Source organism: Myotis brandtii, unplaced genomic scaffold (assembly GCF_000412655.1).
Source record: "Myotis brandtii unplaced genomic scaffold, ASM41265v1 scaffold760, whole genome shotgun sequence".
Classification (NCBI taxonomy): Eukaryota; Metazoa; Chordata; class Mammalia; order Chiroptera; family Vespertilionidae; genus Myotis; species Myotis brandtii.
This window is the reverse complement of record NW_005371038.1, coordinates 1,772,061-1,795,103: the sequence shown is the minus strand read 5'-3', so window position 1 is coordinate 1,795,103 and position 23,043 is coordinate 1,772,061. Positions and strand designations below refer to the sequence as shown.

General features: G+C 53.5%; 1 protein-coding gene across 1 annotated transcript in view; it reads right to left on the bottom strand.

Moving 5' to 3' along the window:
• Window positions 1–3,140: 3,140 nt before the first annotated feature.
• Window positions 3,141–23,043, bottom strand: part of SYK (spleen tyrosine kinase) — a 45,345-nt gene continuing 25,442 nt past the window's right edge. Inside the window, exons 7-13 of the mRNA XM_005883093.2 lie at window positions 22,627–22,711; window positions 21,328–21,505; window positions 17,918–18,127; window positions 16,904–17,093; window positions 12,320–12,460; window positions 11,571–11,683; window positions 3,141–4,129 (exon numbers count right to left, since the gene is read on the bottom strand). Coding sequence (XP_005883155.1) covers window positions 4,057–4,129; window positions 11,571–11,683; window positions 12,320–12,460; window positions 16,904–17,093; window positions 17,918–18,127; window positions 21,328–21,505; window positions 22,627–22,711 — 990 coding nt within the window. The 3' untranslated portion in view covers window positions 3,141–4,056. The remainder of the gene's footprint in view (window positions 4,130–11,570; window positions 11,684–12,319; window positions 12,461–16,903; window positions 17,094–17,917; window positions 18,128–21,327; window positions 21,506–22,626; window positions 22,712–23,043) is intronic.

Below are 23,043 nucleotides of genomic sequence, written 5' to 3'. Positions count from 1 at the left end.
GCAGGCGGGGAACGTTGGAGTCCTCTGTCACTGAAGGAAGCAAGCCTCCCTGTTCGCATCAGCTGCCTGGCTGCCGGCCGCCATCTTGGCTGACAGTTAATTTACATATCTCCCTGATTAGCCAATGGGAAGGGTAGCGGTCGTACGCTAATTACCATGTTTCTCTTTTATTAGTGTAGATGTGTATGTGTGTGCTTGTGTATTTATGAATGTGCATGTGTGTTTGTGTGTGTATGAGTATGAGTGCCTGTGTGTATGTTTGTATGTGTGTATGTGTGTGAGCGCATGTGTGTTTGTGTGCATGTTTGTTTAGGTGTGCATGTGTGCTTGTGTGTGTATGAGTGCATGTGTATGAGGGCAGGTGTATGTGTGTGTGTGTTTATGTGTGTATGAGTGCATGTGTGTTTGTGTGTACATGTGTGTTTTGTGTATGTATGAATGCATATGTGTTTCTGTATATGTATATGAGTATGTATATGTGTGTATGAGTGCATGTGTGTTTGTGTGTGCATGTGTATGAGGGCAGGTGTATGGTCCGACTCGCACTCCCTGGAGGACAGCTGGCAGGGGTCAGGCTTCTCGGTGGAGAAGGAGAAGGACTAAGCGGGGCGCGAGGGCTCTGCCTGAAAAAATGCTCCAATTTGAGGGACTTTCTGTCCCTGAAGCGGGGACGGAATTCTGTCCTGAGCCGCCAGCCAGGCGAGAAGGGAGCGATGCTCCAAGAGCCTGCAGCGAGCCCCACGCCGCAGACTCGGGAAAGCAGCCCCTCCTCAGGCTTCCCACCAGCCTTCCCTCAGAAAGAGGCGTGTTTCAGGCCCTCCTGGCCATGGCCACAGGGAGACAGGCTCGGGTCCTCGCCCTGGGACCGAGCTCACGGACGCTGCGGCCACCTCCTGTCACCGCTTCCAACCATCACCTCGGGCTTCTGCCCCTCTCTGGGGTTGAAGGTTCCCAAGTCCAAGGCCAGCCCCTTCCCTGAGCCATCCCAGGGCACCATCTGCTGGCCTGAAGTCCCCAGGCCAGGCTGCCCACAGCCACAGCCACTGAGACAGTGCCAGCGCAGGGGACCACCTGGCAGTTGTGCAGATCCAGAGGAGGTCCTGCCGCGCGGCCACCAGCAGGTCCTGGTGGGATGACGCCCACCCTGGCCCTCAGCGCCATCGGGAGACGGTTCTGTGTGTGTGTGCAGGTGGGGGGTGCGGGGTGCGGGGGGCAAGCTCCTCTGGAAGAGGCGGCGATGGGAGCTCTGGATTCGTCCCCATACCCACCTGTGCCCTGTGGCCTGTCTGTCTCCCGTGAGGGGACGACGTGGCTGTCAGGCCCTCGCCGGGCAGATCCCGAGCCATGAACAGGGGGTCACGGGGCCAGGCCCTGTGTGACCTGCCTTCCCCTTCAGCAGACGGCGAGGCTCAGACCAGCTCGGAGGGGCCTGCGCACCCATCGCTGTAGGGTCGGCTGGGACCTGTCATCTCAAACAACCCGCTGCTTTGGCGCCACCGCTCTCACTGTTACGGGCAGCCTGACCGCCCTACTGCGCTCCAGTAGCTTCCATGGAAACTACCAGCCGCTGAATTTTTATTGGAGTCACAGTTTAAAAACAAGCCCCGTGCTCCTCCGACTGGACGGGGCACTGCAGGACGGTGGCGGGTGCCCTGGGGGCAGGGGGCCCAGACCCCGCGGCGCGGGTGGGACGCGGGCGGGGCTGCGGTCCGGGCTGCTGGGGTGACTGTGAGTCTCCATCCAACGACTAAAGCAGGGAGGGCCGCGCAGCAGGTGCGGAGGGCCATGCTCACGGGAACCCCACGGGAGCGTCGGCCACTGCACAGTGTTCTGCGGTGAAGACCTTCGCTCGCCCGGGCTCCGGGGGTGGTGGCCGCAGCGGTCACGGCCTGGCCTGGCCAGGGAGCCTGTCTGTCCATGATGCCCTTTGTTCCCACTCAACCAGGGCCAGCGTGGGAAGCACGTGGAGTGAGCCAGACCAGGCAAGGACGTGGCTAGGCCCACGAGGAGGCAGCAGGCGCGTGAAAACCAAGCGCAGGCCAGCGGCCCCGGACGGAGCCCGCAGCTTCCAGCTTCAGCTCGTTCCCTGCACAAATCCTTCTGCAGTGGCGCTCCTTCCCCCCGCCCTCCCCTCCGCTGCAGACCCGGGGAAGGCCTGGCACAGGACCCCTTCACTAGAGAAGATGGACACAGGGCGCAGCGGGGATCCCACACACGGGACACCGCCCCGGGGCTGGCACTGTGGGCCCGCCGCTCCCGGCCCCTCCTCCCTCTGCCCACTCGCCTCTGGGAAGGGCAGGAGCGGTGAGGGCATGGGAGACGCCTACTGCGGCTTGGCCTTCCCCACACCTCGGGCGGAGGAGGGACAGCACGCAGCCTTCCTCAGAGGTCATCTCCGTGTGTCCAGCCCTTCCTCTCAGGGTTCTGAATCGCCTGACTACAGGCTTCGTCATTAACCTTTCAATTTCAGGCACTATGTGTATTGCCACTGTTTGGACTATCAGCGGTTCTCAACCTGTGGGTCACGACCCCTTTGGCGGTCGAACGACCCTTTCACAGGTGTCGCCTAAGACCATCTTGCTTATCAGGTATTTACATTACGATTCATAACAGTAGCAACATTACAGTTATGAAGTAGCAACGAAAATAATTTTATGGTTGGGTCACAACATGAGGAACTGTATTTAAAGGGCCAGAAGGTTGAGAACCACTGGACTATCTGCTCAGCACACAGGGATTCTAACAAAACCACTAGACCACCAGGTAGCACAATTCTAGAAGAAGGAATGGTTTCTAAAAGTTTCTCAACAGGAGCCCCATGACTGACGTCTCCTGCCAGGCCAGGGCCCCGCTGCGCTCTCCAGCCGCGCTCCCCTCGTAGCAGGGCCTCGCGGCTGCACACGGTAGACGCACTCCTGCAACGTGTGAGCAGAGCTGAGACGAGACGGTCTGAGTGTGTGACGTGACTGACCCAAGGATGATGGCTAAGTAGCTCTAGTTTTCAAGAGCCACAGCAAACTGACTAGCAATGGTCTTGAGTAAAATCAGACACTAGTTAAGGATTAATTAAGACTAGGGGACGAGAAGATAATTCTTGGGTTTTGTATCTTCAGCCCCAAATCACACCAAGTAAAGCCTGCTTGTGGCGAGGAGCGGGTCTGCGCTTTATTATGGATTCACACCTTCTTTAGGAACTCGTTTCCACCTGCCCTGGCCGGGGGCCCCGCAGCGGACGCAGGCAGAGTGCTGGCGGCACCCTCTCCAGGCAGAGGAGGCACGGGCTCCACACAGCGGCAGCGGCCTGCTGTCTGTCCTCCTTCTGCTCGAGGCGACAGACAGCCTTTCCCTGGAGGTCACCGTCTATGTGCGAGGACAGTCTTCAGAGCGGCCTCGGGAGAGGGTTTCCGGGGTCAGCGAGCCACGCCACCCCTCCCGCAGGCCACCCTCAGGAGATGCGAGTCTCCGGCTCAGAGGGCACGGAGCAGAAGCAGCATCCCGACTTGATCCTTGCCTGGCTACACCTTACACACGCGCTGGTAGAAAGTGACCTGTGAAAGCCTCAAAGCACGTTGCCATCGGGAAAGCTTCTGGGGCCAGGGCGAGTCCGGTGGCCTGTTCCAGCAAGTCCCTCCTCCCACTGCCTGCCTCACCGTCGCATCGTGTCCCTGCCCCGGGCACGCCAAGACACGGCGAGGGGCGCTCAGTGCACATGGTGTCTCTGGGCGGCGGCTTCCGGTGCAGCCGGGAGCCAGAGGACTGGACAGACAGCGAGGGCCTCCGGACACAGACCCTGCAGATGACCAGCCTGGGGAACCACACAGACACACGGAGGAAGCCACAGCCCTCTGCCCCTGCTGTCCATCTTTCTCCCATGCTCCCTGGGCGGGCGGTTGTTCTGTGGAGGGAGTGTCCGGGATGGGCTTTGGGGACCACAGTCAGGCATGTCCCCTGAGGCTGGCTCTCCCGATGGGAAGAGGGAGATGGAGACTCAAAATCAGTGATTGTATACATTGGCCTGTGCCTCATCTGCTCACAGGCGGCGCGACCGGCACAGTCTTAGTTCACCACGTCGTAGTAGTAATTGCGCAGCCGCATTTCCACCGCTGCGAAGCCGGGCCTGCTCTCCACGCTGGAAAGGGAAGACAGGCATTAGTGGTCAGTCGCCCTGGTGACAAGCAGGCCACAGCTGGGCCTTGGGGCGAGTGCGCATGTGCGCCCCCTGGTGGCTTCCTCCAGAACCTGCGGCTCTCAGCATGTCCTGCTCCCAGCCAGGGACCCAGCCAGGCCCTCTGGGACCTACAGAACCCAATCTGCATCCAGCAAGACCCAGGTGGCTCATTCCACCTTAAAGATGGAGAATTTTGCACTGGCACTCCGGATCCTTTAACCCAGGATGTAGCAAAACAGCCATGTCTGGAAGATATCATTGGTCAACATGCTGCAGACTCATAACCTTGTTAAGAAGAAAGTAACCACAGTTAAACTGTCCCTTCCCCCACCCCAACTGGATGGCTCAGGGTTTCTGAGCATGTGCTGTTGATAAGGGTCTTATCAAAACTCAAAGCCTGTCGGGCAGAAGCAGAGACGCGGGCCTTGTCGTCATCTTAGCACAGCAAGGCCTCCCTCTCGTCACTTGCCAGGTGCCGTAATGGCGTCAGTAAACCGTGGGAAAAGCCTTTCACAATTTGCAGTCTCTGAACAAACATCACACGTCTCTGCTCTACCACAGGCACTCTGAGCAGGACCTGTTGCCAGCAAGTATTTCTTAAAATTCAAAGAACCTATCCTTGTTTGGAAATAATTTTTCTTATTTTGCAACATTTTTGGCTATATTTTAAGTGGGTAAAATTGCCCAATAAGTGAAACAAAACTTGAAATTAAACTACGAACTGTCCAGAGTCAACCTTTTTGACCTACGACTACAATTTTATAAGGTTCAGTGTAGGTGTGAGAACAGCTAGGGAGCGTGCAAGAGGCCAGGGATCACCCACCTATGTAAGGGCAGAGCGGTTTCTACATAACCAAATGGGTTGTCTAGTCAAATGTCATCAACATAGAGTAAGTCCGCAGTGGGTCTGTGACTTTAAGCGAAACAACATATAACCGAACCAGTCTGACCACAGGCCTTTGCTATAAGCAAGAGTTAGGTCCTCGGCACCTCATCAATGTCATCACAAATGATGTCATTCCAGACCTGCTGTCATGGCTGCACCTACAGCTTTCAAGAGCAAACAGCCCTGCTGAGAACACCAGCCGCTGTGGTCAGGCTGGGACCTGGCCTCGCCGTGGGGGCCGTGTCCTGGCCACCAGGTTGTGGTCGGGAAGGAATGCGGTGGCCAAGCCCGGGGTGCAGAAACACAGGCAGAAACTGTCCACACAGACAGACAGCCTCGGTCCTGCTCCCCAGGGAACACACACTGATCATCTTTGAAAATCAGAAAGTTCTGCCCCCGCTACGGGACCTGAGTGCACAAAACCTGCCTGAAGCTTGCTGTGCGGGTTTCATTCACCCGGCAGCTGAGCACCAGGAAACTCGTGTGGAGAAACGCAACACAGACTGGGCCTCAGGGAAGACAGCGGCCGGGGTCCCAGGAAGCCTCTCCTTTGCTGCACGGGTCAGGCTGCCGGGAGGAACCCAGGATGACCTGAGCCTGGGCGGGGCGGGGGGGAGGGGGCACCGAGTATCCTGGGCCTGCGCTGTTTCCACCCACCCAGGCTGAGGCTTTGTCCACTCTTCCCCTTGTGCCCGGCGCACCCCTTCTTCCCTCTCATTTCCTGACCCCAAGCTCCCCACCCTGTAGTTGTCAGGTGGAAACCCCGTCCAAAGGGGCCACATGGACCCTAACAGAAGTGCGACCCCTAACCCTGTTCTCGTCCCGTGCTCCCGGCAGCTTGCGCTGCAGCACCCACCGCAATGTGCCATCACATGCTTGTCTGGGCTGATGCTCCTGCTGGCCCCGCACCGCCAGCCCAGAGGTGTGGCCTGCGGGAGGGAGTGTCTCCGCGTGCAGGAAACGAAAGGCAATGCACGGGGGCGTCTGCCATCGACCTCAGGTGTGTGGGCATGTCTTTCTGTGTAAATTGCTACTTACTGGTATCTATCTATCCCACCATACCTATCCATCACCCACCTATCACGTATTGATTTACTGATCTTCATCTGTCACCTATTATCTGTCTATTGATCTGTCTACCTATTTCCTATGTATCTATCCTTCCACCCATCACCTATCAATCAATATATGTAACTATCCATCCGTCTTTCTATCCACCCGTTCACCCACCCTTCCGTCTGCCTATCTATCTACCTACCCACCTACCTACCCACCTACCCACCTACCTACCTACCACCTACCCATCCTACCCACCTACCTACCCACCTACCTACCTACCTACCTACCTACCCACCTACCCACCTACCTACCTACCTACCCACCTACCTTCCTACCCACCTACCTACCTACCTACCTTCCTACCTATCTACCCACCTACCCACTTACCTTCCTACTCACCTACTTTCCTATCTACCCACCTACCCACCTACCCACCTACCTTCCTTCCTACCTACCCACCTACCCACCTATCTACCTACCACCTACCTTCCTACCCACCTACCTACCTACAACCTACCTTCCTACCTATCTACCCACCTACCCACTTACCTTCCTACTCACCTACTTTCCTACCTACCTACCTACCTACCTTCCTACCTATCTACCCACCTACCCACTTACCTTCCTACTCACCTACCTACCCACCTACCTTCCTACCTACCTACCCACCTACCTTCCTTCCTACCTACCTAGCTATCAAAATCTACCACCTTGGTAGCCCATTGATGTTTCTATCTCTCTATCCCTCTCCTGTCCTCTCTCTAAAAAAATCAATAAAAACATATAAAAAAATAAAAATCAATCACCTTGGAAAAGGTGGCTGACTGTTGACAGTGGAGGAAAGCTTGGAGACTACACAGGGGTCATTTGTGTTTGCTTCACTGACTCCAGGTTCTGGAAGCTCCCAGGCGTCATGCCCAGGCAGCCACTTCCTCTCCTCCTCACCCGCAGGCTCCTACAGGGAGGGCCGGGGTCTCTGTGAGGTTTGCCGAGGTGACTCCCCATCGCCAGCTCCTGCGCTCCCAGGCCTCTTGGCTGGCCATGCTCCCAGAATGTTCTGTGTGTTCTTTTTCATTCAACTGTACATCATTTAACTGCTTCTAGCAGACAAAGTCTCCGACCATTGCTCCCTGACCGGCACCGGCACCCAGGGCATCCGTAGAAACCTGTAAGCTTCTGAAATCCAGCTTTTGGGAAAAGAACCTCAGTGTGACGAGGAGTTGTCCTTCCTAACTGGGGCATGGCCGCCATCACTGCTGCTCCTCCACGGACCCCTGGGCCCTGCTGCCCATTCCTAGAGGAGGGGTCTGCGTAGATCCCTGGACAGCGTCCCGGGGTGGCGTGATGGGGAGACCGCCGCCTGGACCTCACTTGGCTGTGACCTCAGTCTTCGCTGGAAAGCACCTGGGCCAGGGCTGTCTCAGAGCAGCTTGGCCTGCCCTCCTGCCAATGCCACGCGCCCTTTCCTCCTCGCCTCCCTCCTGGGCCTGGCGGCAGCAGCACCAAGAGCCGTGTGTCCAGGGGGACAAAGGCTGCGAGCAGATCTGGTCCAGGTTCTCTGCCCCATCCCCCAAGCCACGCCAAGGCACCTCATTGCATCACCCCCAGTCCCAGCCAAGCGGGGTGCCTCACTGCATCACCCCCAGTCCCAGCCACGCCGGGGCCCCTCACTGCATCACCCCCAGTCCCAGCCAAGCGGGGTGCCTCGCTGCATCACCCCCAGTCCCGGCCACGCCGGGGCACCTCACTGTATTACCCCTCCCCCAGCCAAGCCGGGGTGCCTCGCTGCATCACCCCCAGTCCCGGCCACGCCGGGGCACCTCACTGTATTACCCCTCCCCCAGCCAAGCCGGGGTGCCTCGCTGCATCACCACCCCCCGCCCCCCCGAGGAGCACATCCCCTAACGCCCTCTCCCCCTGAGCGCCCCCTGCACACCCTTCCACTCCTCACTGGTCAGCATCCACCGCGGAGAAGAGCGGACAGAAATAACACGTCAGGGTTCACATTCAGAGCAGAACACTAGCTTTAACCATCTCCCGAGAGTCCACTTTAGTTCTTTTTTCCACCTGTCTCAGAATGATTTAAAGTTCATTTTTCTCAGAGGAAGTGAAACCTTCCACATGACGGCACAGGCAGACTGGAGAGCTATAAATGCCACAGGCTCCGGCCCTGGCGGCCCTCCCACGGCTTCGCCATCTCCCCACCTGGGTCTGTTCTGCTCCGGTGACGCCTCACAGCCACCAGGGCCCCGAGCCCCGCCAGCAGCACAGCACACAGCCCCTGCGAAAGCCAGGCCAGCCCTGCTTTCCCGCGGGCCGCGCAGAGGAACAGGTGCTGCGAGAGAAGCGTGGGCGCCCTGGTTCCTGTCCGGAGTCTCAGAGGGCAGGTCCACCCTCCTGCCCTGCCTGCCTTCCAGAGGCGCCTCCAGGCAGGTGGCCGGGGCCTGAGTCAGTGCAGGTGCAAGGTGTCGAGTCGAGGTCTGTAACATCACTCAGGGCCATTGGTCTTCCGTTTCCTATATGACCCACCCCAACCGCAATTTCTAGTCCAGACCTTTGAGTTCCACTTTGAGGAACCTACCTGTCAATGAGTCTAATGATTCTAGTTTGGGCCCCATGGGGTGCAGTTAGTCAAGACTCAAAGAATGAACACCCCCACCTAAAGTCTCCTTCTCGCCTCTCTCCCTGGCTGGCACGGACAGCCCAGTTCAAGAAGCGCCCAGGGCCCAGCAGGCAGCTTTGGTACAGAAAGGGCCTTACTCTGAGAAGGTCAGCACCAGCAGCTGGACATACCGCCCTTTCCCTTTGGGCTGACCACATGCTGCTTCTAGACCATAGTGAGATCCCTTAGGTGCACGCCCAGCCATGGGGTGAGTGGTGCTCCCTGGGTGCAGAGTCCCAGGTGGCACCTGAGAGCACCTGCAATACTCCTCTTTCCTAGGATGCTCTGGAATCACTAACCATTGTATCTCAGAGCACAGCTAGTACCCACATTATTAAATCTATTGCAAATTATGAGTGCCTCCCCAGGTGCGATGCTTCCCTGAACCCCAGGTGCGATCATTCCTGATCCCCAGGTGTGATCCTTCCCTGATCCCCAGGTGCGATCCTTCCCTGATCCCCAGGGGCAATCCTTCCCTGATCCCCAGGTGCGATCCTTCCCTGATCCCCAGGGGCAATCCTTCCCTGATCCCCAGGTGCGATCCTTCCCTGATCCCCAGGGGCAATCCTTCCCTGATCCCCAGGTGCGATCCTTCCCTGATCCCCAGGGGCAATCCTTCCCTGATCCCCAGGTGCGATCCTTCCCTGATCCCCAGGGGCAATCCTTCCCTGATCCCCAGGTGCGATCCTTCCCTGATCCCCAGGGGCAATCCTTCCCTGATCCCCAGGTGCGATCCTTCCCTGATCCCCAGGGGCAATCCTTCCCTGATCCCCAGGTGCGATCCTTCCCTGATCCCCAGGGGCAATCCTTCCCTGATCCCCAGGTGCGATCCTTCCCTGATCCCCAGGGGCAATCCTTCCCTGATCCCCAGGTGCGATCCTTCCCTGATCCCCAGGGGCAATCCTTCCCTGATCCCCAGGTGCGATCCTTCCCTGATCCCCAGGGGCAATCCTTCCCTGATCCCCAGGTGCGATCCTTCCCTGATCCCCAGGGGCAATCCTTCCCTGATCCCCAGGTGCGATCCTTCCCTGATCCCCAGGGGCAATCCTTCCCTGATCCCCAGGTGCGATCCTTCCCTGATCCCCAGGGGCAATCCTTCCCTGATCCCCAGGTGCGATCCTTCCCTGATCCCCAGGGGCAATCCTTCCCTGATCCCCAGGTGCGATCCTTCCCTGATCCCCAGGGGCAATCCTTCCCTGATCCCCAGGTGCGATCCTTCCCTGATCCCCAGGGGCAATCCTTCCCTGATCCCCAGGTGCGATCCTTCCCTGATCCCCAGGGGCAATCCTTCCCTGATCCCCAGGTGCGATCCTTCCCTGATCCCCAGGGGCAATCCTTCCCTGATCCCCAGGTGCGATCCTTCCCTGATCCCCAGGGGCAATCCTTCCCTGATCCCCAGGTGCGATCCTTCCCTGATCCCCAGGGGCAATCCTTCCCTGATCCCCAGGTGCGATCCTTCCCTGATCCCCAGGGGCAATCCTTCCCTGATCCCCAGGTGCGATCCTTCCCTGATCCCCAGGGGCAATCCTTCCCTGATCCCCAGGTGCGATCCTTCCCTGATCCCCAGGGGCAATCCTTCCCTGATCCCCAGGTGCGATCCTTCCCTGATCCCCAGGGGCAATCCTTCCCTGATCCCCAGGTGCGATCCTTCCCTGATCCCCAGGGGCAATCCTTCCCTGATCCCCAGGTGCGATCCTTCCCTGATCCCCAGGGGCAATCCTTCCCTGATCCCCAGGTGCGATCCTTCCCTGATCCCCAGGGGCAATCCTTCCCTGATCCCCAGGTGCGATCCTTCCCTGATCCCCAGGGGCAATCCTTCCCTGATCCCCAGGTGCGATCCTTCCCTGATCCCCAGGGGCAATCCTTCCCTGATCCCCAGGTGCGATCCTTCCCTGATCCCCAGGGGCAATCCTTCCCTGATCCCCAGGTGCGATCCTTCCCTGATCCCCAGGAGTGATCCTTCCCTCATTCCCAGGTGCAATGCTTCCCTGATCCCCAGGGATGATCCTTCCCAGATCCCCAGGTGTGATCCTTCCCTCATCCCCAGGTGCGATACTTCCTGATCCACAGGTGTGATCCTTCCCTGATTCCAGGTGTGATGCTTCCCTCATCCCCAGATGCAATGCTTCCCTGATCCCCAGGTATGATCCTTCCCTGATCCCCAGGTGTGATCCTTCCCTGATCCCCAGCTGTGATCCTTCCCTCATCCCCAGGTGCAATGCTTCCCTGATCCCCAGGTGTGATCCTTCTCTGATCTCAGGTGAGATGCTTCCCTTATCTCCAGGTGTGATTCTTCTCTGATCCCCAGGTGTGATGGGTCTCCCTTCCTGCTGAGCTGCCATAAGATCACATGTGCTCCAGGCGACTCTGAGGGCCACCCTCCCAGGCCTGGGGCACGCCTTGGCAGTGCTACCTCACAGTTCATCTGAGAGCCAGCCAGCATCGTGTCCACGCCCTACCCCGAAAGGTGGTCAGGAACTAGGAAAGTACACGTTTCCCTCCAAGTACCTCTCACCCTCTGTTGCCAAGTATGGTCCACAGCACTGGACCAGATGTAGGAACATCTTTCTACTGTGGCCACCCCCGCCCCGCCAATATTATCTACATTTAAATTTGACATCTGGGATTAGAGTAATTGTCAACTTATTCTTAGACTAAAGAATAGAAGTGCCTGGTCCAGAGAGCCAGGCAGCTGCCCTGCTGGTGTAGGAGGGAGCACACCCTGCCCCAGGGGAAGACAGCCCGGCACGCTGTGCCCGAGCGGCTGCATGAACGGCAGGAAGGGGGGTACTCACTTATAGGTCCAGCACAGGGTCATCAGCTCATACATCTCTCTCGGGCACCCCGGAGGGCACCCCATCCTCTCTCCTTTCTCCAGCATAGCGGACACTTCACTTCCTTTCATCCCCTAAAACATGTAAAATATACCTGAGATTTTTAAACATAGCACTCAGCAAAACAAAACAAAGCCACAAATACATCCCATCTGCCATCCCCAATGAAACAAGAGCACATGAAGCGCAATTTCAGTGATAAAAATAACAAAAGCAGGAGCGCCTAGCTAAGATCTGGAAGTCAGTGAGGTGGCCCTTGGCGGGAGGCGTGCGTGCAGGGGCAGGGGAGTTAGGTTCTGTCTGTTTTCATCTGGGGCTGCTTTCACGAGCATGTTCCATTTGTGAAGGTTCATCAAGCTGCATCCTAGCAACTGTGCCTTTTTTGGTATGTGTACCTCGGTTTTAAAAAATCTAACAAACTGTAATGAGCTGCCAATTTGATACTGAAATAGCCATACTTCCTATTTCAATTTTAATTAATGCTGATTTGGGTACATTTTATGCATATTTACATGCATAATATGCAATGAAAAGAAGATGTACTGTTCAGCTAGCATGAGATATTTCTCCTGCCGTTTAGAATAAACGGAGGTCCTGTTGACCGTCAAAAGACAGCAAAGCTTCAGAAGGAAGGCCACGACTATGGTGACAGGTGCTCATCTGTTCAGACAGACTAGGCCCAGGACAGGACACGGGAAGCAGAGGCTAACCCGGTACGGCTTCTGCCCGTAGGAAAACGCCTCCCACATCAGCACCCCGAAGCTCCAGACGTCGCTCTTGCTGGAGAACTTGTAGTAGTTGATGCACTCGGGGGCGTACCACTTCACGGGCCACTTCCCGTGCGTCTGCGCCTGGAAGCAAGGCAAACAGAGGACTGCGTGAGAACCAACTCGCGCACACCGTGGCCACGCAGCTCTGCTCACCAGAGCCTGAGGCGGCAGCCCAAACGCCCACTGACCGAGGACAGACAGACAGACAGAATGGGCTCCGACATACAGGGGCCCTTCCAGGTGCTGCGTGAAACAGGCCAGCCCGTCACAAGGGGGCAAGCACCATGCGGTTCTACTCATCCAGGGCCCTAGAGTCGCCGAGGAAGAGACAGGAAGTAGAGGGGGCGCAGGGCCGGTGCAGAGGGAGTGGCGGGGCTTAGCTTGTAGTGAGTACAGCTTCAGCTGGGTCAGATGAAAATAATTCTGGAGATTATTGTAAATAAAGTGAACGTACTTCACATCACTGACCTGTAATCTTGAAAATAGTTAAGATGGTAAAATTTATGTTAAGGGTATTTTATCACAATTTAAAAAAAAATGAAATCATGACTCACAACACACCGTGTGTATGCTCACACATGCATGTGCCATGTGTGTGAGTGTGCACCCACATGCATGTGTGCATGTAATTGGTATGAATCTTAAACATACAATTAAATCTGAAAATCTTAAACTTTTCATTTTCAAATACATTTTTAAATGAGTGAGATGGACTTTTGTGTATCTTAGTCATTTCTCTCACCTCCTCCTCTGGCCCTCACAGCCCGTGGGCCGGTCACAAGGCGAGCCCCGCCGAGCACCGCGTCCTGGTCCGGCGCCCAGGAACCCGGCGGCTCCAAGTGCACTGTCCGCAGCTCTGAGCCAGCACCCCCTGCTTTGGCACAGGCTGCTGACAGTACCGCTTTACACGCTCTCATTTTAAAGGAGGTAGTAAGAGACCCAAGCTGTGCCTGCCAAAGGCCTTTGCTTAGGGGCTCGGGGTCCGTGTGGCCTGCTGCCTCCGGGGCTGTCACTTTAATCTGGTGAAGTCCCCGGGGCAGAGGGAGGCGGGTCGGGAGGGGCAACTTGGGGAATGGCTGTGAGACCACAGTGCCTGGCCGCTCTCTGTGCCACACTGACCACACCTCTGTCACATCCATGTTGTGCTTTATGTTTAGATTTAGATTTTCAGCAGCTGTGCCCACCACCCCCTCCTGCTTCTAGTCCACAGAGACAACCGCATTTGAGAGCTTTCCTGGGATCCTTCCAGAAAAATACATATACAAGTGTAAATAGGGAACATATGCTCCTGGGGGTAATAAGTTAGAGGCATACCCTTTTGCACTTTACTTTTTATTTTTTCTACTAACCATGTGTCTTAGGTATATGTGTGTCAGTACATGCAAATAAAGTCAATTTTAGAAGAGTTAATCGTGTGCTTCATATAAATCTCCTACAACTAACTTAACCAGCCTCCAGCCAGAGGGGCTTCCCGTAGGGGCTTCCCGATTTTGTTATTACACATCCTGCTACAATGGACAGAGCTGACAGTGTGTGAGGCGGGCCTTGGAGGTTCTGCGAGTTCCACTCGGGACACCATAGCAAAGGCATAAAAGCTATGTCTACACTATACTGCAGTCCACTAAGTGTGCGAACGCATCCAGTCTAAGAGAGCAGAGTACATCCCTTAATTAAAATACTTTATTGCTAAAATGTTCTAACCATCACCTGGCCTTCAGTGAGTCTGAATCATTGCTGGTGGAGGGTCTTGCCTCAGTGTTGATGGCTCCTGGCTGATCAGGGTGGTGGTGGCCGAAGGTTGAGGTGGGGGGCGGGGAGTTGGTAAAATAAGACAACAGTGAAGTTGGTTGCATTGATTAACTTCCTCTCACGCTGGTTTCTCTGCAGCTACTGAGTAACGGCATTTCACCCACAGAACCTTCAGACCTGGAGGCAGCCCTCTCACACCTGCGGCCGCTTCCCCAACTAAGTTCACGTGAGATTCTAAACTTTAGAATCTAAAGCCTTGTCTGTCTTGCAACAGTCTCCACGGCCTCCTCTCCAGGAGTCAGTCCGTCTGATGCAACCACTTTGCTCATCCACGAGCTGCAGCTCCCGACCCTTACGGTTCCATCACGAGACAGCAGCGCTCTCCCCCGCAGCTCCCCTGGGGGCCGCTCGCTGTCCCGGCACATCTGCAGGTGCCTCCTTCCTGAAGCCCGAGCCCTGCAGGCACCGCCCACTTCTCCCAGACTCCTGCGGGGCTGACATGTTGGCCTCTCCCAGGAATCATGGATGTTCCCAGGGACAGGAGAGGTTTCATTTCCTCTGCCCAGGTCCATCCGAGGAGCCGTGGTCTATGGCAGGCATAGGGGCCACCGCAGGGTTAACAGTTGGTCTAATTTCAATAGTGTTGTGTCTCAGGAGCAGGAGGGCCGTGGGTAAGGAGACAGAGGGGGAGGCTGGTCGCTGGAGAATCAGAGCACACCCAGCATTTACTAAGTTTGCTGTCTTATGTGGGTGCAGTTCATGTTGCTCCAAAGCGTTAATAACAGCAACATCAAACATCACTGATCAAAGATCAGCGTAACAAAACTAATAATAATCCAAAGGTTTGAAATATTGCAGGAATTACCAAAATATGACACAAAGACGCAAAGTGAGCAAATTGCTGTTGGAAAATGGTGCCAATAGACTTGTGTGACGCATGGTATCCCCAAACCTTCAATTTTCTAAGACACTTCTGCGGAGACCACACGAGGGAGCCTGTATGTGCCCACGTGGGGCCCATCTCAGCGGAGCTGCGTGGCAAAGGGCATGGGCGCTGCAGGCTCCGTGCTGCGGGCCTCAGCCCCCGCACACGAACACCGAGGGCCACACTCATTCGCTTCCATCCCTGTCACTTCTTTTTAATCCCCTTCAACTTTTTATTCTTTTACCCCATTTTGCTTTGTTTGCTTACAAAATACCCTCCATGTCACCATCTTCTCAGAGTGTTTAGTCTCTTTTTACAGGTTCTAACTTGGCTTTTAATTTTTGTGCAATAGGATGATCTCATACACATATATCTTATGAGCTGTTTACAACAGTATAGTTAGTTGCACGTCCTTCACCTGACATAATTACCGTGTTTGTTGTTGTTGCCATGGTGAGAACACTTAATATCTCCTCTCTTAGCAACCTCCTTGCTTACGAGATGCCCAGCGCTTACTCGGCTCACAGCTGGCAGCTTGTACTCTGACCACCTTCATCCATTTCCTGCCCCAGAACCTTCTCTGTTCCTATGGGCTCAGCTTCTTTGGTTTCACATGTAAGTAAGACGGTCGAGTATTTGTCTTGTTCTGTCTGATGTCACTCGGTATCATGCTCTCAAGCTTCATCTGTGTTGTTGCAAATGGCAGCATTGCCTTCTTTTTAATGGTTGGTGTGCGTGTGTGTGTGTGTGTGTGTGTACATTTTCTCTATCCGTTTACCCACCGGTAGACATTTAGGTTGTTTCCAGATCTTGGCCATTGTGAATAATGCTATGATAAACATGGGGGGCACAGACCTCCCTCACACAGCGACTTTCTCTCCTTCAGGAGAATATGCAAACGTGGGCCTGCTGGGTCATAGGTAACTCTATTCTTAATTTTTTGAGGAGCCGTCATCCGACTTTTCCCACCAGCAGTGCCCAGGCGGCCCTCTACCCTCACCCCGCCAACATGCCTTCGTTCTTGTCTTTGGCAGCAGCCGCCTGACCGGTGAGGTGATTTCCCTGGAGCACAGGCCTTCCACCACCCGGGTTAAATTTATTCCTATGTACTTTTTATTCCTTTGATGTGACTGTAAATGGGGTTGTGTTCTTAATTTCTCTTTCTGACACTTAATTGTTGGTTCCCTATTGTCCAAGGAATGTGGTTTGGAAGATACTATTCTGAGTAAATCTCAGGTTGTGATGCAGTGGTTCTCAATCTTCCTAATGCCGCGACCCTTTCATACAGTTCCTCATGTTGTGGTGACCCCCAACCATAAAATTATTTTCGTTGCTACTTCATAACTGTAATTTTTCTACTGTTATGAATCGTAATGTAAATATCTGATATGCAGGATGTATTTTCAGGGGTTGCGACCCACAGGTTGAGAACCACTGGATTACAGTATTTCCATTTTAACAATAGAATCAAAGCCTAAGAAGCACATTTTTGCTATTCTTAAATAGGGAAATTGCTCCTTGAAACCCCATCATAATCTATATATATAAAAGCCTAAGTGACCATTAGGACCGGTTGACTGGTCACTATGACGCCACTGACCACCAGGGGGCAGACACTCAACACAGGAGCTGTCCCCTGGTAGTCAGTGCACTCCCACAGCCAACCTCCAATGCCAGCCAGTCCGTCCCCCCGGCTGGCCCAATTGGCCCTGATCACCGGACAGGCCTAGGAACCCCACCCTTGCACGAATTCGTGCACTGGGCCTCTAGTAAAATATAAAGGAGATGCATTTGCACTTCAGATTGTTACCACCTGCTGCTCTGCACACCAGCTGGTTGGTTATGCCTACCTTGTAGTAGTTCTCATCGGCGCGGAGAGCTTTGGAAAGTCCGAAATCACTGATCTTGGCGTAATGCTGAGTCACCAGCAGGACATTTCTTGCCGCCAGATCTCTGTGCACGAAATTGCACTCCTCCAAGTACTTCATCCCCATGGACACCTGGTGAACCAGCTCAATGATGTTCTTGTCCTTGACGTGTCTGCAAGGCAAGTGTGTCATTAGTGACAGTGGACAGGGGTCCATTTAGGAACAGCCGATGTGCGCCTCACAGACAGGGGTGGGTCCTCTCACTTCCTACTCTCCTCCGGCAAGACTCACAAGTGGTGACAAAGGACCTTGTTACCCTATAGCTGTTCAAGAGTGAGCACCATCCTCCGGGTGTTTAACGGTGCCATTTTCGAGGCTTGCTTTGAACTGCATGCAAGTGTACAGCAGGCTGGCCATTCCGGCTAAAGGAGAACCAGGCTTCACTAGTGGACAGAAAACAAAACCCACCCTGAGTCCCAGTTTTCCCCCATGAAGTGGGAGCAATGCCTCCCTTCCAGGGGATTAAAGGCACAGCCTAAGTAGAAACGCAATGTAGCAGATGATTAAGTAACCAGCGCTAGGCTGAGTGATTCCATCAGCACCGCAGCGGCACTCTCAGCAGTAACTACTCGTGGGGATGGAGAGGTCAGCCGGACAGGCAAGCTGCCGCGGTCATCCCTATAAAAAGCGCATGAAATGTTCTTGTAAAAAGCATGTCTTTCCTAGGAGGTGACGCTGCCTGCCAAGACATTCTGAAGCTGACTTTATCTATCCCTGGGCCAGGACAGAGCGGGCAAAGAGAATGAAATCCAAACTGGTAAATTAGAGGTTTTTGTTTGCTTGTTTTTGTTTTTTCCCAAAAGGAGCTAAAACACACTTGATCCCAAGACAGCAGCTGCCTCCTCTCGCACGGTGCCTGGGAGGATGGAGGAGAGAGGATCCCTGGGACCCAGGTGCCCTGTGCCCGCCGCAGCGGAGGCGCGGGGCCGGCAGTACCTGTTCTGCTGTAAGTATTTGTTCAGCGGGCCCAGCTCTGCCATCTCCATGACCAGCATCCAGGACTCGGCCTCGCAGATCCCGATCATGCGCACGATGTACGGGTTGTCAAGCTGCTGCATGACGTTGGCTTCTGCTAACAGCTCGTCTTTCAGAGCCGGGTCGTTGGCCTCGTTTTTCAGGATTTTCACAGCCACCGTTTTCACAACTCTGAAAAAAAGCCACACACCTCAGAACCGCTCAACGGGCTCGCTCGAGAGAAATGTCCTTTAGGAACGGGTTATTTACATAACAGCCCTGAAGGGACATGCATCGTAAGAAGCTGTAAGTGACTAGTTTTCCAACAATGTTCTGTCACTTCACAGACAAAGGCAGTAACAATTCTTCAGTTAAAACCAATGGGCGGGGGTGGGTGCTGCAGAATGCCCCAGCCAAGCAGCAAGCCTAGGACAACAGAGCAGGTAAGTCACTTCCAATGAGACCTGACAGACAAGGCAGGAGTGGGCTCCAGTAACGTTTTGGGATTTGCCATCTCAGATTGTATGTAACGTAGGTGAACAGAGATGCAGACATAACAAGCTTACACAACTTTTAAAGTGCTTTGTGAATTTTGAGCAAGCCTCAACAATTTTGCAAAAAAATGAATTTTTTATTTTATTTTCTAATAACATCACACAGATCATGTTGGAACTCTGGAAAACATCTTGACACAGTGGGGCTTACACCAATGAATGGAACTTAACTACGAATGATTTGAAAACTGCATCTCTCTGTGATACGATTCCCACAAATGCAGGGACTATGGAGCTCTTTTGTTGGACTCCACAACGGAAGAATAAAACGAGAACTATGGAATAAAACAGGTAAAGTAAGAGAATAGCAGAGTAGGTCTGACATGCTCTCAGACAGGCGCAGGCAGCACAGAGCAGAGCTCAGCGAGCCTCTCAGTTGCCCACGGGCAGCTCCCACACAGACGGGCACAGAGCGGCACCGCCCCCCCCCCCCCCCTCCTCAGTCATGGAAGCACTGTTTGTCCTATGCTGTCTCTAGACAAGTTATTGTTTGACCTTCACATTTCATCAACCATCCATCCAGACCGGTTTTGTGTATGGTGTGAGGTAGGGGTCAAATTAACATTTTTACCTCTCAATTCTTCCCAATGTTTAAGGGAAAAAAATAACACTACAGCCTCTTCCAGGATAGAGAAAAGGAAAGAAAAATTCCCCAATTCATTTTTATAAGGCCAGCATTACCCTGATGCCAAAACCAGCCAAAGAAATGACAAGAATATAATTTACTGATGACCTTCATGAACATAAGATACAAAAGTTCTATGAGAAATAATAAAAATTTCAGTAAATTATAAAAAATTATGAATATATAATTCATGAACAAGAAGAGTTTATTCTAGGAATGCAAAATGGGTTTAATATTTGAAAAATCAATTAGTATAGCCGGGTGGTAGAAGCATCCTCTGTGCACCAAAAGGTTCTGGGTTCGATCCCTGGTCAGGGTGCATATGAGAGGCCACTAATTGATGTTTCTCTATCACATCTCTCTCTCCCTCTCTCTCTCTCTCTCTCTCTCTCTCTCTCATCAATAAACATATCCTTCAATCAGTGTATAATGTACCACAATAAAGGAGAAAACCTGTTTATCCCAGCAGTGGAAAAAATGTAATACACATTCATGATTAAAAACAAAGCTCTCAAAAAAGTAAGAAAAAGGGGAAACTTTCTTAATCCAATAAGAGCAGCTACAAACCTAGTGGGGAAACACTGATGTTTTCCCCAAAATCAGGAGTGAGAAGAAGGCCACTGCCACTTTCCTCCCACATTGAGCCACAGCTCCTGGCCACTACAGCAAGGCAAGAAAGAAACGGAGCATGCGTAAGGATTAAACAGAAGGACGTAAAACTCATTAGTCATAGATGACACATTTCTGGGTGGAAGACTGCAAAGATAAGTTACTAGAAATAATAGTCAGAAATAACAGGTGAATTTAGCCAGGCTGCTGGGTATCAGGTCAACAGGCAAAGCCAGTTACATTTCCATATTCAACCAACACCAGGGATAAGCACATCAAACCCTAGAAATTATACCGTACATATCAACACCAAAAGCACTAAATACCTTCAAATGGGCCCAACAAAAAGTTGAGCCAGACCTCGACACGGAAAAGCAACTGGGGAGGCCGCCAGAAGTACAGAGGATGCAAGGAAAGGGGGCCGGGCCCTGTTTGCTGACGGGAGACGCGGTGCTGGGGGCTGCAAAGACCTCCTGTGCCCCTGGCCTCAGGGCCTTCCTCTCCTGATCCCTCCAGCTGAGGTTGTGTATCCACAACCATGTCTATGCTCATTTACATATATAGCTAAGCCAGACATTTACTATCACAGACTAGTTATGAAAATGTATACTTTAGTACAGGATAATTTAAGCCATTTTGCAAAATGACTGTGGTATGCGTCCATATATTTTGAAGTAAGCACATTATTCAAACATATATAAATATACATTTAAGACACACATATACTAGCATACACGCATGGAAGGCAAGCGACGGAGTGCAAGACTTTTGTGTTGACCTTTATCTATATTCTTGGCCCTTGAATCATGCGACTTACCTACTCAAAAATATTTACACAAATTCCTTACATTTAAAATAGCATCAAACAACAAAACCAACTTTATTCATACCAGTAGCATACTAATTCAAACATACATATTCAAAGAGGGGGTTTGTGCCAAAGGACTTTAGAAACTAGTATTTTCACTGAACATTCCATGTGGGTAATTTTCCAAAGGCCAAATGAAGTACAAAGAGATTTTAGTAGTTTAGCACTTCTAATTATTGCATAATAGGTATTGTTATTTGAAATTATGGGTTAAAGCAAATAAATAATTATAAATAATGATATTTGAAATTAGAAATTTTCTGGGTAAGAAAAATGAGACATAATTTGAAAAAAATCAAAGAAAATAAGTAGACAACACTGCTACCGAATGATCGCATTTTAATTAAATAGCATGTGTATGTGTGTGCATATAAAGATCTCTCTCTCTCACACACACACACACACACACACACACACTATGGTTGATTCACAATGGTGATATTTGGCTGGTATAAATATGACATTTTTATATTCTTACTTTTCACTTGTTTCTATTTTCTAAGTCTCTACAAGACACCTGTGTAACCTCCAAACTAACATATATAATTATTATCTACATACTTAATATACATAATGGGTGCTTTCATGGTAACTGTACCAGAAATGGACAAAAATTATACTATTAACAAAGTAAGGCTCAGGTCTGGTGCGTTACCCTTCGTGCTTGGGATTAAATGAACACAGCACGCCCCACACAGGCGGGAGCGGTGGGGGTGGGGGGGCGGAGCCGACTTACTTTTTCATCTGGTAGTAGCCCTTCTTCACGGTGCCGAAGTTGCCGGAGCCCAGCTCCTTGTCCTCCAAGGTCAGCAGCTTCCGGTCCAGGTGGACCTCCTTGGGCCGGATCTCCTCGGGGTCCGCGTAGGGGCTCTCGTACACCTCCGTGTCCATGGGCAGCGCTTCTCTCTGGGCTTCTGCAGCGGAGTGGGGAGCACAGGCTGGGCGGGGCCGGGTGAAGTCCCGCCATCCACCCGCCTACCTCCCGGTGGCCACAGCTGCCCTCGGCCGCTTTGCGTAGTGATGGGGCCAGGGAGAGTCAGGCGGGCCTCACCCGGCCCGTGGGGGCAGCAATAAGCCCGAGGGCCCGCTGTCCGTGACTCCCATTCCTGCGCGAATGTTTATTACGACAGGGCTCTCATGCCAGAGGCGAATGCGGACGGCCCTCCGGGTGGGCTGTGGTGACTTTATTTCTGAAAACGCTGACCTCCTTCATTGGGAGGTGCAGGCGTCCCTGCCTCGGTGGCTGCTGTAACTGTGTCAGCTACAGCGTCTATCAGGAGCGATGCTGGTGACGTTCTCGGGAGAGGTGACAGCGGCTTATTTGCATTAATGTGGCTCTTGAGGCTTCAGACGCCATGCAAGGTGTCCCACTGCCCTGACGCCTCCCAGGCTGGGAGACAGCCCGAGGATGTGGGAGGCCCAGGCCGGAGCCCTGTGGAGAATGCTACTGGACCGGCCCCAGGCCCCGGTGGCTCGCCACGGCCTGCACCGGGCTGCCAGTGTGACTGTGAGAGGCCCGGCCCAAATGCCTGAGCTGCACCAGGTGATTAAAGCAGAGATCCTGTAAATGACTGCTGTGGTTTTAAGCTACTAAGTTTTGGGGTGGCTTTTGTAGCAACGAACAGACCAAGTTCACCAATAAAAAATGTCCTGGGGCCACCTAGAGACCCGAGAAGGCCGTGCAGAGGCCTGTTTCTGATAGCGAGTCCAGAGAGGACACAGCCCACGGAGCGTGGCCTCCTGAGCAGCCTCCGGTGTGGGCCTCACCCCGCCAGCACCTCCCTCACCAGGCCGTTCCCGCAGCCCAGGCGTCTGCTCAGGGTGCGCCTCCCCCCTGCCCCCCCCACCCTGAGGCGTGTAGTGCGCGCAGCACCCGCCTAGACGTGCCCTCAGGACTCGGACGTGGAGCAGAGTTAGCACTGAAGAGGTGGGAGCTCTGAGCAGTGGGTTCCCAGGAGGCCCACCCGCTACAGGGAGGCTGTGGGGACCGTTCACCCAGCAGGAAACGTCTGGGGGCTGAGAGGGCGGCTCTCACCTCTTTCCGAGGCCCAAGGCGCTCCCTCTGGCTCATAGGGGTTAAAGGTCACGGAGCTCTCTGGCCTGGTCCCCTGCGAGGAGGCCTGAAGCACAAACAGAGAGCAGGTCACCTCTGCATTGCTACTCTGCTGTGGAACTAGTACTTTTATTTGCAAACAATCACATGTAGCTTGTGCAGAAAGACAGGGGGAAGAATGAGGAAGGAAGCAGAAAACAACGGGCTTATCTCATTCTTCGGGAAACTGCTTGGATCCTGGGCGGCCAAATGCCGCTGGGACCCCAGACCTGCTGGGGCAGAGCTCCCTCCTGCTCACAGCCCCTCCGGACTCCACCTGCACCTCCCAAAGGCGCTGCGGGTTCTCATTGTCCTCCTCTTCACTTGCACGTGGAAGTTGTTTGGAAGCAGGCATTTATC